The 18,750-nt window shown below is 51.1% G+C and overlaps 1 protein-coding gene across 4 annotated transcripts; it reads left to right on the top strand.

Moving 5' to 3' along the window:
• Positions 1-1,206: 1,206 nt before the first annotated feature.
• On the top strand, positions 1,207-18,514 carry GDAP1L1 (ganglioside induced differentiation associated protein 1 like 1; the record flags this gene model as incomplete). Of its 4 annotated transcripts, none has more annotated exons than XM_080925175.1 (6): positions 1,207-1,386; positions 9,605-9,797; positions 11,101-11,274; positions 15,286-15,383; positions 16,176-16,290; positions 18,151-18,514. In XM_080925175.1, 6 exons carry the CDS (start codon positions 1,207-1,209, stop codon positions 18,492-18,494), a joined length of 1,104 nt encoding a protein of 367 aa, XP_080781301.1. In that variant the 3' UTR covers positions 18,495-18,514. The 4 variants fall into 4 exon arrangements, with proteins under 4 accessions (XP_080781301.1, XP_080781300.1, XP_080781302.1 ...); XM_080925174.1 differs by having other exon boundaries at positions 9,605-9,835; positions 11,082-11,274; XM_080925176.1 differs by lacking the exon at positions 11,101-11,274.
• Between the last annotated feature and the right edge of the window lie 236 nt (positions 18,515-18,750).

The raw sequence follows: 18,750 nt of genomic DNA, 5'->3' as shown, positions 1-18,750 counted from the left end.
AGTAACTGTATTTTCAACTACTATTTCAGGTCCACTTCTCAAAGGTAAATTAAGCATTATTAACATTCCTATTTTGGACTGAAGAGGTGGTTCAGTTGTTAAGAGCACTGGCTGCTCTTCCAGAGGACGGTGTTCAAATCTACATGGTGGCCCACAACTATAACACCACTTCCAGGGGATCTGACGCCCTCTTCTGGCCTCTGAGGGTATTGAGCATCTAGCACACAGACATACACGCAGAGAAAGCCACCCATACACATAAAAATAAATAAAAAATAACAAATCTCAAATAAAATCTTTTCCAAGAGAAGCATGGGTATGCTAAGTAACTTTACATAAGTCCTAAAGAACGTTTAAGATCCCCCACAGTAGAGGTACAAGGGCTGTCTTCTGACTCTTACCTGCCTACATATCCTGGGGTAATGGTGTGACCTAGGATCCCACCAATGGCGCCCCTCCTCACCTAGGAAAGTCATGTCTACATAGCTAAGACACACGATTCCTTTAAAAGGCTTGGTTTGCTGCCCGCAGGACTGCTGAATCACCATCTGGTCCTGCCCTGCATGAAGCCAGCCTTGAGTTTGAATCTCAGCTCTACCAGTTAGCAGTTCGATGACCTTGAGCAAAGTCACTTGTCCTCTGGGCTTCCCTTTTTTCCTCTGTAGTCAGGCCAAAGGAGTAGATGGCTGTAAAGCCCTTGGTGCCATGCCCTGCAGAGAGCAAGTGGCAATGTGGTTAACAAATTGCACTGCGTTCCCTTCTGTTACTGGAAGCCCTTTAGGAAGAAGAACGTCAGAAAATGGGGTTCCAAATAAAGCTATCTCCAGACACTACTTGTGAAACGGGTTAAATAGACCTCTATGCTTCCATTTATCTAAACTAAGAGGCTTTTCGTAAGATTAAGAGGCACAAATGCGTAATGATGGTGAAGTCTTTGGCAGGTGACTGGCCAGCTGTGAGCGCTCTGGGGGGCGCGGCCCCGGTTTCTGCATCCTTCCCTCCCTAGGGCCCTCAGGAAGGACCCACAGCTGGGAGGAGGAGGAAAGAGCCCCGGGATCCCCTTGCCCCTCCCCCTGCAGCCAGTGAGTAATGACATCGCGGGGAGGGGGAAGGAGGAAGAGGGGCAGGCTCGGCGAGGCCATGTGATGCTGGGCGCCAGCGAGCCGCTGCCGAGCCGCCTCCTTCCTCCTCGGATCGCGGGCTGTCATGGCGACCCCCAACAACCTGACCCCCACCAACTGCAGCTGGTGGCCCATCTCGGCGCTGGAGAGCGATGCAGCCAAGCCGGTGGAAGCCCCCGACGCGCCCGAGGCAGCCAGCCCCGCCCATTGGCCCAAGGAGAGCCTGGTTCTGTACCACTGGACCCAGTCCTTCAGCTCGCAGAAGGTAGAGTGGGCGCGGGGTGCGGACAGGAGGCTGGGAATGGACCGGAGAGGGGGGCAGGTAGTACCGGGGTTTCCCGGAGGGAACTGTCCCGAATGGCCGCAGAACCCAGCCCCAATGCCGGAGCATCTCCTTAGGCCTTGTTCCCTCTGGGGTACACCTGAACAGAGAGACAAAGGCCGGGGACAAACCGGCCCTGCCTGCAAGCGGCCTGATGGGGCTGAGCAGAGGAAGCCTCACTATAGGCCAGCTTTCACCCCATTTGCTGTTCCAGACACCCTGAGCTCTCGGGGCACAGCTTCCAGGCCCTTGTTCTGGCTGGGGTCTTCTTTAGTCAGGGTCTTGGAAAGTCTGTCCCCAGACTGTCACCTTTTCTCTAGAGCTGAGAAGGAAGGAGTTAACCCATCCCCTCAAAACAGCTGCCTTGCCCATCAGATCTATGTTTTGCTCTTAAAGGCACAGACCGGATTTGGCTCCTTAGACCACTCAGAACACTCCCCTTCTTTCTGGGGTAAGGGCAGCCACGGGATTCCCGCTTTGCGGAAGTGAGACCAGACACTGAGCCCCAATACCTAGTACATCTACTTAGCCTCCCACCAGCCGTCCTGTCTGGGAAGCCTGTGGGTTCAGCACCATGGCCAGAGCCCAGTACTAGTTCTACCCATGGGGGCGGGCGAATGTTGCTGAAGATAAATGCTTTGGAAACCAAAGACTTGGATTTGTGGTTTGGTCCAGAGTAAGTCTTATAACCTTACTGGGCTAGTGATAGAGGTAATAATAGCCATCAGGAACTTTAGCCCCTCAGTAGAGTTACTGGAGGGGTTGTTTAAGGAGTGACACAACAGTACCCCAGGCTGGCTCTGATCACACCCCACTGTGCGTTGAAACCACTTCATGATCCTGGCTAAGACACAGCCTGCCAGATTCTGCCCCAGATGGCTTAGTCTAGAGGCCCACCTAGGAGACACTGAGAGAGTTGGGTTACCTATCACTCTTTGGTCACCCAATTTAAAGTCCTTGAATCTGAGGCCAGGCAGAGCCCAATGGGAGAACCATCTTCTTCACTGACCCACCATGAGGCCTTAGAGTCCCCTGTTTGCCTCTCCAAAGGCCTAGTGTTCTGATCTGTGGAAAGGAATAAACATTGTCACTTCTGCAGGGAGCTACTGTGAGGATGAAGTGAATTGTGTACAGAGCGTTGCTGCTGATGTCTGGTAAGGGATGGAGGGTCTGCTGATAAGGGTGTGAGGATGTGTTAAAGTGTTAGGGAATGGGACAGAGATCTGCTCAGTAGCAGAGCTTCTGCTTAACATGAACGAGGCTCTGGACTCATCTCAGCATCAAAATAAAAACTGCTAGGTAAAGAAGAGTCAAAGTTAGCCAAGGTCACTCTGGGACCTGTCCATGCATTTTGCATGTGCTTACCAAGCACCTACTTGCTTGCTGAGTGTGTCCTGGGTTGGACAAAGCACTGGGGATTTGGAGATGGGTCAGACTGACCTCCAGATCCCAGAACCTTCCCAATTCCAACTTTCAGAAAGCAGGCCTCAGTGACTGGCACACAATGTGGGGGAGGGGGATGCATCCCCCTGCAGTCCCTCAAGAGGTTCTCTGGCTCTTTCTTCAGGGAAGATTCGCTATTCGGTCTGAGCACAGAGCATAGGTGGGCTGGAGTTAGGGAACAGCAGAACTTCTTAAGGCTAAGTGTCTCTCAGGCTAGCTAGGCATCCTCCTGCCTCTTCCGCCAGGGTACAGACACAGCAACCTGAAAGCAGAACACAGGAAGAGGATGGGTCGGGCAATCATGTGGCTGGGCTCATCTCCCTGTGGCTGCTTACACTCTGAGTGACTTTGGGCAAGTCACTTCACCTGGCTGTGACTCAATATCCTCACCTGCAAACAGGGCCTTCTCTCTGAGCCCGGCAGATTGGCCTGAGGGGACTTCCAGGACATGTGTGTGTTAAGAGCCTGGTGTGCAGTGGGAACTCAGCAGGTGCATTCCATCTTCCCCTTTGGCCCTCAGGCCATGCTTGCAGCGGACCTTCCTCACAGGCACCTCTAGGAAGCCCTTCCTTGATTGTACCTGAGATGTTACTTGCAGAAATGTCCTACCTCGGAGAGTGATGACAGTCCTTGTGGGCACTGGGGACTGTAGTAGACCCCAAGAGCAGCAGGACCATATAGTAGTCTACAGCTTAGACTCTGGGCCCAGACAGCTGGGTTGCCCATGACTAGCAGAACAACATGCACACATTACTCTGACTCTCAAGTCCCAGCTATGCATTTGGTAAACTGGGGGTAAATGCAGTCTGTGGACTTGTGAGCATCACCCAGAAAGTACGTGGCATGTGATCTGTGGCTGCCATGAAGACACCAGTTGTGACGTGAGACACATTCGGTCTCCGACCCTCTCAGCCATGTGGCCCTGTGGATATCATAGCCTCTTTAGGCTTCACTTCGTTTGGTCTTTTGTGGACAACAATAATACGTGTGTCTGAGGGTGTGAGGACTGAGTGACGGCACGCAGGGTCGTAGATGGAGCTCTAATTACACAGCTGCACACTGACAGGGAGTGCTCAGGCACCATCCTGGGCAACGGTCGGAGGCCATGGGGTTGGGAGGAGGCTGGGACTGCACACTGAGAATATGAGCCTGGCTCCCAAGGATGCTCCTTCTCCAGTCTCCTCAGCCCGAAAGAGGCAAAAGTCAGAGGACCACAGTTCCACTGACTGGATATGTCTCTGGCCCTCTCTGGACCTCAGTTTCCTCAATAGGTAAATATATCAGCTACAACCTGTGGGGATCCTTTTTTCCCCATACAGAAAGAATAGCCTTTCCTACCCCAGCGGCCTCTGCCTTATATATACACAGACACATGGGTGCATGCGGGCGCACACACACACACACACACACACACACACACACACACCACTCCCCCAACCCCCAAACATCTGCTAGGTTGTGTTTGTTTGTGGTCAGAGCTAATCTACTTGCTACTGAGAGGCTTTGGCAGGTCATGTATAGTCTCTGGGCTTGTTTCCTGTTGTAAGGTTTGGATAGTGACAGTGCTGGGGTATTCATAGGTACCACATCCCTGAGCATCTGTAAGGAGTGTGTGCTTTAGTTCACATAAGGCTGTCCATACATCACCCAGGAGAGCAGACAGACATAAGAGGTCTGGTATCCTGCTATTTCTATGAGAGTGAATCTCAGGCCATCCTGGCCCCCTGAAACATACGTGAGTCAAGGTTCCTCCACCCCATCCTCTTGGGCCCTGGCACTGTCCCAGCAGTGCCTGAGAGGGGCCCTATACCAGGCTTCAGTCCCCAAAGTTAAAGCCTTAGGCCTGGGTCCTGCCAGGGACCAGTCTTCCTGATACCGTGTAAGAGCTGGAAGGGTATATCTTGCCTTTCAAACTCCTGACCAGCACTTCCTACCAGCCTGACCTACTGTGTGTTCAGCACACTCCCGCTCAGGCATTCACAGTAGTTCTCTCTAGGAGAGATCCAGAGTCCTCGAAATGGCCCGAAGACCCTTAACTTAATTTGGAGTCAGGATGCAGTCACAGATAGTGGTGACCCTCCTCAGCACACTGTTTTCAGCTAAATAACGTCCCATGGTAGAGTTATTAGAGCAGAAAAGGACCCAGCCATTTCCAAGGTCATCTATGGAAATATTTTAAATACCAGCACTCCAAGTAATGACGTGTCTTTCTGCACCAGCCCACTATGTAACACAGTCTGGAGGCAGGTCCTGTTCAAGTCCCAATGAGTCTACACATACTTGGAGTAGCTGCAACAACTGTCAAGCCACACCTACACCAGACTTGATTACCCACGTCCTTAAAGAAGAGATAACAGCCAGGTAGCTTCTGTCATTAAAGAGACATGGCCTCACTCATGAACTCCCTGTATTTCTTTGCACATGGCCTTCCTGCCTGGGAATCTTCCTTAAAGCTGCAGTGCACAGTCCTAGACTCCATTTCTGGTCCTCACCCACCCTGGCTTCCTGATGCTTCCGACATCTCCCTATGGCCCTGCCTTGTGCCTCTGCAGTAGATGCTCTTCCCCTGAAACTCCCTGTCTAGGTTCTTACGTGGGTATCTCCACCCCCTCCTTAGAGTTGTGTTGAGATGTTACATCCTCATAGGCCTGACTGATGTACCATCTTGTTTGAAGATGTCCCTGTCTCCATGACACCGTGGTCCTGTTGTCTTTTACCTTTATCTGTCCTGTTATAGCGTCAGCAATAGCAGAACAGGGTCTGCTATGTTCACCGCAGAGCCTCCAGCACCTAGAGCAAGGCCTGGCTTGTAGGTTCACAATGAACAGGTACTAAAGAGTCATGTGTTCATAAGCCACCAGTGTTTGCTAAACCAGGTGTAGTGGCACACACCTGTAACCCCAGCACTGGGGAGACAGAGGCTGAGTCTGATTTCAAGGTCACTCTTGGCTATATACGGAGCGGGAGGTCAGTGTGGGCTAGAAACCCTGTCTCAAGAAGTATCTGCTTCAACAAACCAGTAGCTGTTCATAGTCTTAAATCGGGAGGGGGCACTGGAAAATAAGTAAGGCCCAGAGATTTTGAGTGCCTTTGACAAAGTCACTCAGCAACTAAGTTACTGGGTAGAAAAGCCAAGCCAGGCTGTCACAACGACCCTACTGTGTGTCGATCCCAGGCACCCACAGAGGAAGTAGATTTCCCTGAGATGATGACACGGAGTGGTGACAGTCCCCAGGAGACTGAGTGGCAGATGGCTGCAGTAGCTGTGTGCCCTTCCCTTGGGCCTGGCTTCCTCTCTGGGTTCCCTCCCCCTGCAGAATGGCACATGGCTCTGGCCTTCAGCTCCACTAAAGGTGAAAACCTTCTCGGCCATCTGCCAGGGTGACCTGAGGCAGCTCCCAGCAGGGCTACTGTGTCTCTAAAGATAGTCCCTTCCCAGGCAGAAGCCCATACCTGATTCCCTCAAGGGAGCCTCAGGGCACAGCCCAGAGTGTGGCTTCTTGGGAGAGGTGCCCTGACAGGATAGAAGGGCAAGGGCAAAGGTCTGGTTTGGTCTTCTTTCTAGCCAAGTTGACCAGGAGACTTTTCTCCCAGCTAGGCAGAGCCAAAGACCACTGGGATACACAGGAAGAAGGGACCTGGTTGTGTTCTTGCTCATCTTCACCTCAAACCTTAGGGGCTTCTCCAAGGCACCCCCCCACACATACACATAACTGCTACTGCCATAGGTTCACATCTACACACACCCTGCCCACGATCACACCCTCTACCAAACTGAGTACACATGCTTTCTTTACACTACCACGGGCACACTGTACGCATGCCCACACAGTTGCCCACTCGTACCTGCCCACTCATGCACCTAGAGCAAACAGATGCTGCCCCAGGCTGCTCACTCTGCAGTGGTTCCTCCTGATGGAACAGAAACCTGCCCTAGAGAGAGATGGTGGGAGGGATGCAGGGAGGGGAGGAAGAAACTGGAAAAGTGGGCCCAGAAAGGATCTGTGACAGCTGACACCTCACAGGAGAGCCAGAAAGATAAGATAGGTCCCTGCGTGTAACCTGGGGTTTCTGTCTAGATCATGGCCACCCCTTATAGAACTAGCTTTGGACCAAATGAAGCTATAAGTTAGTGTTGGAAGTTCAAGGGTGAATTAGCTCTCCCTTTGCACAGCCACCAAACAGAAGGAAGGGTGTTTGCATTAGCTGTGAGTATGGGCCATGAAGAGCTCCAAGGCTGTAAATGGAGTGCATTGTGGTGTGTGTGTGTGTGTGTGTGTGTGTGTGTGTGTGTGTGTGTCCATGTTAGGACCATGGATTAACTCTCTGTGTTGGGACTCTGTCCACAGTACCCCATCCCAACCTCCCAGAAATAAACTAGACCCCTTCAGAGGTCAAAGCAATCAAGTGGTTTTTCAGACCACATAGAAAACACCACAATCAGAGCAGCACACATCCAGGAGAGCCAGGTTTCCATCTATCTATCCAACCTGGTGTCTTAGTTTTCTACTGCTGTAAGAAAAACAAAACTGACCCAAAGCACCTTGTGGGGGAAAGGGTTTATCTCAGCTAATCAACTCTCAGAGAATCTCTCAGCCTGTCGCTGAGTAAAGTCAGGGCAGGAAGGAAAGCAAGGCAGGAACCTGGAGGCAAGAACTGAAACAGAGGCGGTGGAGGAGTGTGCAGCGTACTGGCTTGCTCCCCATGGTTCGCTCAGCTTGCTTTCTAATATACCCAGGACCATCTGCCCAGGGGTATCACTGTCCCCAGTGATCTGGGCCCTCCCACATTGATCATTAATCAAGCAAATATTCTATAGACTTACCTACTGCTGGATATATATATATATATATATATATATATATAGAGAGAGAGAGAGAGAGAGAGAGAGAGAGAGAGAGTTAAGAGGGCAGTGGGGCAGAGAAAAGCAGAGGGGGAGAGGGAGAGATAGAGAGAGAGAGAGAGAGAGAAGAAGAAGAAGAAGAAGAAGAAGAAGAAGAAGAAGAAGAAGAAGAAGAAGAAGAAGAAGAAGAAGAAGTGGAGACTGGCCATGAGAAATGGGGGAGGGGAATGAGGAGAGAAGAAACAAAGGGGGAAGAGGGGAAGAGATTAAGAGAGCAAGAGAGAACAAAAACCTGCTGCTGGATCTCAGAGGCATCTTCTCATACTCCCAGTTAAGCATCCCTCTTCCCAAATGACCCTGATTTGTGTCAAGGGGACAAATGCTAGCCAGAATTCCAGGTCTAATCTAAGTAGTTAATACCTATTACCCTACTGTGTGCTGGAACATCATACAGGAGCTTTTACTCCTCCCACAGCCCTCTGAGGGGAACATAGTAGGACACCCTATAACAGGAGGCTCCCAGAATAAGAATTCTTTTTAAAGATGTATTTATTTATTATATATAAGTACACTGTAGCTGTCTTCAGACACACTAGAAGAGGGCATCAGATCCCATTACAGATGGTTGTGAGCCACCATGTGGTTGCTGGGATTTGAACTCAGGACCTTTGGAAGAGCAGTCAGTGCTCTTAACCACTTAGCCATCTCTCCAGCCTAGAATAAGACTTTTAAAGTCTTCTGGGCTGGAACAGGCACAGCAAGCCAGTGATTCTGACACCAGGCCTCCACTTCTGATACTAAACCTTTGATCTCGGAAAGGGTTAGGATGCTTGGCCCGGGTTTGCCATCTATGGTGTGGGTAGACATAAATACTCAAGAATTGGCCTCTACCTCTTTTGAGGGTGGCTTCCTGACACTGGATTGGAGCCAAAAGATGGGAGGGTAGTGTAGGAGTGGATTACCACTACCCCCTTTCCAGGGTCTAGGACAAGGCCATCCTCGTTTTGAGTCTCACTTTATATGTGAGGGAAACTGGGATACAAGAGCTTTGGGCATCTTCCAGCTCCCAAACACAGCCTGGGTCAGGAGAGCATACCCCCTCATTGGGCCCCTGGAGGCATAAGGGAAGACTCAGGAGAGTCTAGCCCCAGGAATTCCCTAGAGGAAACCCTCAAGAAAAAGGGCCCTGGTCTGGAACCACTGTTACAAGCTGGCTGCTAAGCTGCTGTGTGGTGTGGGATGCATGCCTACCCTCTCTTAGCTTTAGCTGTTCCCCTCCATCTGTCTACCTCTGGTTGCTCTTGCCAAAATCCATCCAGGCGATCAAGATGGGAAGGTGTTTGGAACAACTCGGGACTATGTGGATACGGACACATTGTCTTCTACCTCGATTAGTCCCCCAAATCATTTGAACCATTTAGCTCTTGGTTATGATGATACTTGGAATTTCTGTGCATTTCCCGGCCAGATCCACCCCTGGGAGTCTGGGCTGAGTGTCTGCATCATGGTAACACTAAGCGTAAACTGAGCCTATCTGTGTTCTAGACACAGACTCGGAACTATTAATACTTTCATTTGGCCCTAAGGGTTTAAGCAATTTGCCCACATCTGCCCAGATGGAACTCCAGCCCAACATGTTAGCAACCTTAGCACTAACTACCCTGTGTCTTAGCCTCTGACGACACTCCTCTTGAATCCACAAGCACATGCCCCTGAGCCATAGCCCCCACTCGAGTGCCCAAGAATGGGCTCCAAGCAAGTGTCCCCTCTTGTGTGTGACCTCTGACCTCCCTTCCTGCATGCCTCCCCCACCCCGGGCAGAGTGTCCCCTGTGTCCACCCGCCTTCCCCCCCGCTCTGACCCTGGCACCTGCAGGTGCGGCTGGTGATCGCTGAGAAGGGCCTGGTCTGTGAAGAGAGAGATGTGAGCCTGCCTCAAAGTGAGCACAAGGAACCCTGGTTCATGCGGCTCAACCTGGGTGAGGAGGTGCCAGTCATTATCCACAGAGACAACATTATCAGTGACTACGACCAGATCATTGACTACGTGGAACGCACCTTCACAGGAGGTAGGCTTGCACCCTCACAGGACGAATGCTATGCCCTCGTGGGGTGGGCAGGGATCCCATGCGCTCAGATAGCATCTTTGAACCTAAGCAAGTCACTGAGCCATGGGCAGGACTCAGTGTCCCCCCCCCCCAAAGAAACCAGAGGCTACTGTCAGGGCTCAGACGCCTCCAGAGCCACATACCTCTCCTGGCACCCTAGGGAAGGGATGACCCAGGTAACACAGATCAACTGGAGTACAGTTCTCTTCTTTCTCCAGGACCCCTTTAAGGTTCAGCCCTGGCCCTCAGGTTTCCCTTAGGCTTTCATAAGCAGGATCAAATTTTCTCAGGGCCTAAAACCCTACAACCCTCTAACCAGAAACCCAGGAACCCCAGTGGCATGTTCTCAGGCAATGTGAAACCCTGAAGACACACACAAGACACCCTGGGACTTCTCTGCTCCCTCCCTGCCACCCTTCTGCGGGCTCAGGTGCTTGATGCCTGTAGCAGAAGTTCAGGCAGCCAAGACAGTGGGCCCAGGGCCCAGGCTTGTACTATTTAAAGAACAAGAATTTGCAAGTAGGACATGGTAGCACATGCTTGTAATTTAAGCACTTAGGAGGTGGAGGCTGAAGGATCAGGAGTTCAAGGCCAGATAGGTTACACAGCTGAGTTTGAAGTAAGTCCTGCTGGACTATCTGTGTGAGACCCCATCTCAACTCAAGAGAATTTGGCCTAGAACTCTCACTAGGCAAACTAGGCTGGCCTAGAACTAACAGAGATCACCCCCTGCCTCTGCTTCCCAGGTGCTAGGATTAAAGGCATGTGCCACCTCACTCAACCTCAAAACATTTTTTTTTAAAGAATATAAATTTTCTGGGCATGGTGGCACATGTTTGCGCCCTATAGTTCCAGTACTTTGGAGGCTGGGGCAGGAGAATCTCCAATTTGAGAACAGGCTATGCAACATCCTGAGTGAGATACTATCTCCAAACAAAGAAGCAGAAATATGAATAATTATTTGCCAAGTCAAGGAGGCTTAAGTTCTCAGCATCCAGCATTTCAGCCTATGGAAAGCAGGCAACATTGGGCATATACCTCCACCTGGTTACTATCTGATCCTGAGAGGTGCTGGCCCCATGAGATCAGCTTCGTGAAGCCCAGAGTAGCCACTGAGTCACCAGGCTGAATTCACCAATGGCTGAATCCTAGAAGGATTGGTCTTGAACTTCTGAGTATGACTTTGGGGCTCCAGGTTTCTGGAGGTGAGTATCTAGGTGGAACCAGACGTGAACTTTGCTCCAGCCCCTGCTGGTATCCACAGAGCACGTGGTGGCCTTGATGCCCGAGGCGGGCAGCCCACAACACGCCCGAGTGCTGCAGTACCGAGAGCTGCTGGATGCGCTGCCCATGGATGCCTACACACACGGCTGCATTCTGCATCCTGAGCTCACCACAGATTCCATGATCCCCAAGTATGCCACGGCTGAGATCCGCAGTGAGTGCTGCCCTACGGAGCCCCCCACAACCCTCTTTCCTTGTGGAAGGTCCTTCCTCCTCATCCCATGCTTCCTCTCCTGAGTCTGGTCATCCTCCTCTCCCTCCCGCTCTTTTCTCCCCAGCCCCTGCTCCTGCCACAGGTCTGTCCACTAGTATCTCTTCTCTCCAGTCCGTGAGACACCCCGGGGAGGCCCAGCTGCAGATACCTGATGTCAAAGATAGGAAAGGGTCCTGCATAGGTAGCCAAGGACACCGAGTGACATCAGAGTTGAGGTTTCTACAGAAAGCTGCCCAGTCATGGCAAGACACCCAGTAGGTATTTGTTTTCTGATCCAAAGTCACCCATATATTCTCCTCACTACCAGGCTGCCTAGAGTCAGTGGACGAAAATTAGACCCAGTCAGATGGCCTAACAATAGTTTATTCATTTGTGGTGAATTTGGGTCTAAATTCTGTCACGGTATTTGGTGGTCCTATAGGCAGAAAAGCCATGACCATGGTCTTAGATACTCAGTAAGTAGCCACCGCCTCTCCCACCCTCCTCTGTCCCACTGTTGTGCAAAGATGAGGAGGGGTCAGGTTGTGGGACTCAGCCCTCACTCAAAGAATCCAGTGAGGAAGACTCAGGAGCTGTCTGTGCTGGTCCCATCCAGTCAGCCACAACCTGGATGAAGCTGCCAACAGGCAAAGATTCCACAGCTTCTTCCATCCCAATGTCACCACTCCTGGGTGTAAAGTGAAGGTCGGGTGATGACTATGCAAGGTAAGGAAACTTGGACAGCCAGGGGGGAGGTCTCCAGACCAAAAAGGGTCATGCCCTGAAGATTAGCCCCGAGTCACTCTGTGTACTTGAGCTTGTGCACCAATAAGCATGCACTCGCACTTGAGCGCGCGCGCACACACACACACACACACACACACACACACACACACACACACACGTGCTCGAGCACAGATATCAGCCAGGCACACATCTTTAATCCTAGAACTCAGGAGTCAGAGGTAGGCAGATCTGTGAGTTCCAGGCCAGCCAAGGCTGTTGTGCAGAGAAACCCTGTCTTGGATATTGGGGAAGGATATTCACTCCAACATGGTGAGAAATATCACTCTGGTGTCTACAAGTTAGAGACTGAGTAAATTCATTATGGCACTGTTATACTGAAAAATAATAGTCACATGGAATGTCCTCAAGACACACTAACAGGTGCAAAAAGAAGAGAGACCCAAGCACATAGTGTGCCATCTGCTCTAGCAAGTCCTGATGAATGCCCCCGGCTCTCTGTGCAAGGGATGTTTCAGGAAAGGTATACAAGAAACTGCAGCAGTGTTGGTCTCCAGGGAACAGAGCTTAGTGTCTGAAGATAGAGACGTAATTTTGATTTGGTTTTATTTGGGGGGGGGGTAAGACCATCTCATGTAGCCCAGTCTGGTCTTGAACTCACTATGAGGCAGAGGATGACATTGAACCCCAGATTCTTCTGCCTCCAAGTGCTGGGATTACAGACGTGTTTGTCACCCCAACCTGACCAAAAAGATTTATTTTTATTTCATGTCTTTTGCTTTTACTTGTGTTTTGAATTATGAATGTTTTAATGCCTGTATAACCTGTATGCAAATCATCTAGTTAAAACATTTTAAAATCTAGTTCCAATATCAGGGTCAGGACAACACAGAGGTAGGTCCCGGGGTCACAGAATCCTAGGACCTGAGATTATAGCGACATCCAAGAACAAATAGGAACATTTGTGCAAGGAGAAGAAGATCACATCAGTTTTGGGGCAGGACAGATGTAGGACAGGTGTAGGACAGGTGCAGAACAGGTGCAGAACAGGTGCAGATCATGGAGAGCCAAAGAAAGTCTAGTGGAGGCAGAGTGGAGCATGGGGCAGTGGCAGCATCTCTTGTGAATCTGAGGGGAAGATTTGGAGGAGGGGGAGCTTTACAGAGAAACAGTGGGCTTTGACATGGGCAGCTCTACATTTCCCGAAGAGAAGTTCCCTAAGAGAGGAAGTGTGACACCTTGGCTGTCATTTAAGTGAGTGGTGCTGTGGCCTGGTGGGGCTGTGGGCACCTGAGGCATCTCATGGGATCTGAAAAACAGTGGGGTTCAGAGTGGGTCCAATTTTCACCCCTTTGAGGAAGCAGAGATAATTTCAGGATCCCACAAGGATGGGGGAACAGGAGACCTCACATGATGCAGAAGAGCAAGCCAGCTTGCAATGACTATGAAAGTGGTCTAAGGTCTTCCTCATAGGCTAAAGGCGGGCTCAAGGGCAGCCATGAAGGGAAAGAGAGATTGGCTTGGCCTTCACATTCATAAAATATCAGTGAGAGTTAATACAGCCTGGGCAGGAGGAGCTGCCTGATGGTGTTTACCGGGACTGTACCAGGCCTTAGTGGAGGGAGGTGAGGATACCTCAGAGGAAAGATACCAGATGGCCGCAGCCTCTCACATTCTTGCCCATCCCCTTCTGGTCCAGGCCTCTGCTGGGCTTTTAGGAGACAGAGGTGAGTCTCAGACAGCTGCAGCTCAGCAGGAGCTCAGAGGTTGTGAGAAGAGATAAGTATACACACAAACATCCAGCTCAGCACATCTGGACAACAATATAGGCTGTACACTGCACTGTGCAAGGAACAGTCTGACGGGGGCCACAGATGAGCCACGTTGCTGCGACCCTGGCTGGTCGCTTCGCATCTCCTGGAAGAGGTCTGCAGAGTGTATACTGGGAACAAAGGCTCTGAGGTGGGACCTGGAAGGTAAGGGGAGGCTTTGTAAAGGAGAGAGAACAGCTAGATCCAGAAGGAGGCTTACAAAAATAGTGGACACGGGGGCTTGGCAGGTAAGAGCACTTGTTGCTCTTGCCGAGAAGCTAGGTTCTGTTCCTAGCGCCCACCGGGCAGCTAAAACTGTTAACGCCAGTTCTGAAGACCCTGACACCCTCTTCTGGATTCTTAGAGTATTATCCATGTGTACAGGCACGCAGGCAAAACACCCAAATCTATAAACATTAAAAATAAATAAATCTTTTTTGTGTTGTTTTTATTTTTATTTTTCCAGCCAGGGTTTCTCTGTGTAGCCTTGGCTGTCCTGGAACTTTCCCTGTAGACCAGAATGGACTCAAACTCACAGAAATCCACCTGCCTCTGCTTCCCAAATGCTGGGATCAAAGGTGTGTGCTACCACTACTTGGCAAAAATAAATAAATCATAAGGAAAAAAAAGAGTAGAGGACATGGTTATTCCAGGAAAGGAGATGTGGGCTAGACGGTTCGGAGTGGTCTAGTACATGGGAATTTATTTGAATGCCTGAGCTGTATCCAGGGGGGACAGAGTTTGGGACAGCTCAATCAGAGACAATATATATATATATATATATATATATATATATATATATATATATATATATATATATATAGAGAGAGAGAGAGAGAGAGAGAGAGAGAGAGAGAGAGAGAAGCCAAGAGCTGTACACTGAAGATCTTTGGAAGGGAGGTAATGCAACATTTATAGACAGGAGGATAACCACAAGTTTGAGCCAGCCTGCTCTATACAGCAAGTTCTAGGCCAGTCAGGGCTGCATAGCAAACCCTGTGAAACTCATCCAGGTAAGCAATCACAGGCGGGCACTGAGCTATGATGTCTCGATGGGGAGTGTCGTGTAGGGGTTACTGGAAGAAGAACCTATAGGGCCTGGTTTAAGGTGAGGGGCTCTGGGGATACCCCAGGCTGGGCTGGCTTCATTTGGCAGAAGAGATTCTGGAAAGGTGAAGAAGAGCACTGGGTTTCAGATTCTATACATTTCCAGCATCATCTCCCCCTCCTCCTCTTCCTCCTCCTCTCCCTCCTCCTCTCCCTCCTCCTCTTCTTCCTCCTCCTCCTCAAGGTTACACTCTCCCCTTCTGCAAGGCTTACTGGCCCACTGTGTCCCAGGCAGGTGGCTTTCTCCTAGTCATATGGGAAGGAGAGGCCCTAGAGAGCAGGGGGTAGGACTTTTCCTACTCTGTTCCAGGACATTTAGCCAACGCCACCACAGACCTCATGAAACTGGACCATGAAGAGGAACCACAGCTCTCTGAGCCCTACCTTTCTAAACAGAAGAAGCTTATGGTGAGTGCCCTGCCTCTGTTTCCTCCTCCCACAGACAGGGACAACTATGCTGAGTGCCCTGCCCATGTCCCCTCCTTCCATCCCTCCCACAGACAAGGCCAACTATAGTAAGTATCCTGCCTATTCTAAATGGAGGATCAGCAGATGCTTTGACCTGGAAAAAGTACTGACTGGCTCCTCCAATCACGCCTCCTTTACCATATCCTGCCTGTTTGGCTATGGAAAGTCACTGCTACCACAACCTCCGGTTTCTTATGTTGTCCCTGGAAACACAGCCCTGAATACAGTTTTTTGCATCAGACAGTATGGAGAAATTGTTCCAAGGATATGGAAGAAGTCAGGAAGAGGATGTGGCTCAGCCTCCTCTGACCCCACAGAAAGCTCTGGGATATAAAAGGCACTGTAGAGCTGGCCATGTTTCAATGCCCTGTATCAGTCAGCTATGGGCTACAGACTGTCTGTTGGGGTTGGGATCATCTTCCATGTGCTTCTGAGAAAGATACCTCCTCATCAGCAGAGAGCCATTCTCAGGGCAAAGAATGTCGGTGCACCTAGCACACAGCAGTGGTACCGTTGCTCCAGTCCCGTGCTAGGGGATGTGGGCAAGGTGGCCGAGTTCACTGGACTGGCTCAATCCTGGGTGAGGGGTACATTCAATGGTGAGCCATGCCACGTACGGGAGTGGGTGTTTGAAGGCAGGGGTGTTAGACAGAGCTCCTCCTTCTCTGGATATCACGGTTCCCATGAGACCAGCGTATGCTGGAACACCTCTCCCGCCCGTCCTGCCCGTAGGCCAAGATCCTGGAGCATGATGACGTGAACTACCTGAAGAAGATCCTCGGGGAGCTGGCTATGGTGCTGGACCAGATTGAGGCGGAGCTGGAGAAGAGGAAACTGGAGAATGAGGGTGGGTGCCATACAGGCGGTGAAGGGGTCAGCCCACCCGCTTGCCTTACCCACTCTGTCGATCCCCCAGCCTCTTTCTCCCGGCGATAGGTCCCAGGTCCCCGCCAGCAGGCTAAGATCAGCAGCTGGGGAGTCAGGTACGCCTAGGTTCCAGGGCTGCAGTGGCCTTGACAAGTCCCGCCCTGTACTGGGACCTCGGTCTCCCATCCACAGATAGTGGGTATGACAGAATCACTGAAGACTTGGGGTAGCATCAGGTGACATGTGTTTGCTCCCGTGGGTGAAGAGGACAGTGTGATGACTATTAGCACTCACGGTCTCACTGGACCCTTCGAGGGGACATCTTTGGGCTCTTACTGCTGCAGAGCAGGTCTCACTCAGACCCTGACACACCGGCTTCTCTCCCACCCCACACCTTTGCAGCAACTCTAGCCTGGTGTCCCCTCTGTGTCACTCTGCCCCCATCAGCTGGTAGCCCACGGTTATCCTGAGCTCACCTTGTAGTGAAGAGTGACTGTAAACTTCTGGAAGTGACCGCTTCCGTCTCTCAAATGTTGGGATTACAAGGCATGTTCGTTCTACCATGCCCAATTTATTCGGGGCAAGGGTTCAAAGCCAGGGCCTAGTGCATGCTACCAACTGAGCTATGCTCAGCCCCTCCAGTTTTAGACTAGGAAGCCCCTTGAAAAAGACAGAAAACACCCACAGAGGAGGTAGATTGAGCGCTGAGGTGAGATCGGGCTTGGCATGAGGCTCTGCAAGGAGATCAGAATGGTGGATAAGACTCAAGAGGGAAGCAGAATCTGAGGCCTGGGAGGAAATGGGGGCAGAGCACACAGGTAAGACCCCAGGGCTTTGCTTTGACAGGGAGGCATGGGTTTGACAGGTCCCACTTAGCCCTTAACAAGATCTGTGTGCCGTGTGTGTGCTGTACTGAGAGCAGACTTAAGGAGGCAGAAGCTGAGGCAGGGGGCCCATTTGAGAAACACTGTGACCACGTGGGTAGGAGAGAGTGGTTGTTCAGGCTGGGGCGGTGCAAGAAGAGACACCAGAGTCTGCATGTGTTTTGAAGAGAAAACTAACCAGACGTACTGGTAGACGTTGTGTGCAATGGAAGGAGTTGTTCATGGTGGCACCTGGGCTCTGGTATTGAACCTGTCTCTCTGGTGGAGACACTACTGCAATGGGTGTGGGGAGCTTGAGAGCAGCAATCCAGAATTCCCCGCTGAACATGCTTTGTTTGGAATGCGGAGTGACGCTAGGTGGCGCTATCAGCCAGACAGCTGGGTATGCAAGTCTACAATTTTGGGTAATGCAGCCTGTAATTCCAGCACTCTGGAGGTTGAGGCAGGAGGATCACAAGTTTGAGACCAGTTTTGGCTTTTGAGTCTGTTTCCAAAATTAAGTGGGGCGGGAGGGGGGCAGACTGAGACAGAGAGACAGAAAAAGAGATAAAGAGGAGGGAGGGAGAGAAAGAGAGGGGGGAGGGAGGGAGAGAAAAGGGGTGGGAGGAGAGGGGGCCAGCCTGAGCTACACAAGACCTTTTCTCAAAAAAAAAGAAAGAGAGAGAGAGAGAGAGAGAGAGAGAGAGAGAGAGAGAGAGAGAGAGAGAGAGAGAGAGAGAGAGAGAGAGAGAGAGAGAGAAAAGCAAAGCAAACCAACCGAAGCCAGGAAAAATATAAGGCAGAGCTTTTGCAATTTACAAGTCAGTCGACTTGAAAGAGGAGTGACGGCTGCAGGTGTGAGGATAGGGCAGAAACTTCCAAAGAGGTTCAGGAGGGAATGGCCTCGGGAACACTGGCAGGCGGGCCAGAGCCAGGCCTTCCAGGAAGTGAGCACCGGGTATCCTCTCCCTTTTCAGGGCAGACGTGCGAGCTTTGGCTCTGTGGCTGTGTCTTCACCCTGGCTGATGTCCTCCTGGGAGCCACCCTGCACCGCCTCAAGTTCCTCGGACTGTCCAAGAAATACTGGGAAGACGGCAGCCGGCCCAACCTGCAGTCCTTTTTTGAGAGGGTCCAGAGACGCTTTGCCTTCCGGAAAGTGCTGGGCGACATCCACACAACCCTGCTGTCGGCTGTTATCCCCAACGCGTTCCGACTGGTGAAGCGGAAACCGCCATCTTTCTTTGGGGCATCCTTTCTCATGGGCTCCTTGGGCGGAATGGGCTACTTTGCCTACTGGTACCTCAAGAAAAAATACATTTAGAGCCGGGCTGGGGCCTGGTGTGTGACTGGCAGTGTCTCTGTGCTGTGTGCTTCCCAAATCCCTCTCAGTTACTCACTGTCCCATGAGCACTGGACAGAACTTCCTGCCCCTTCTTCCTAGTAATTCTATTGTCAGTGTGACAACATTCCATAGTTTAGAAATAGACATTGTCAACGCCGTGATTTGAGGCCGCGGCTCTACCAGAGGACAGAAAGAGAAAGTGAGAGAAAGGAAACCCGAATGTCTTTTCTTCTGA

The sequence above is a fragment of the Micromys minutus genome, assembly GCF_963924665.1.
Source record: "Micromys minutus genome assembly, chromosome: 11".
NCBI classification, from domain to species: Eukaryota; Metazoa; Chordata; class Mammalia; order Rodentia; family Muridae; genus Micromys; species Micromys minutus.
The sequence above is the reverse complement of the archived record's forward strand: the minus strand, read 5'-3'. Positions and strand labels throughout refer to the sequence as shown.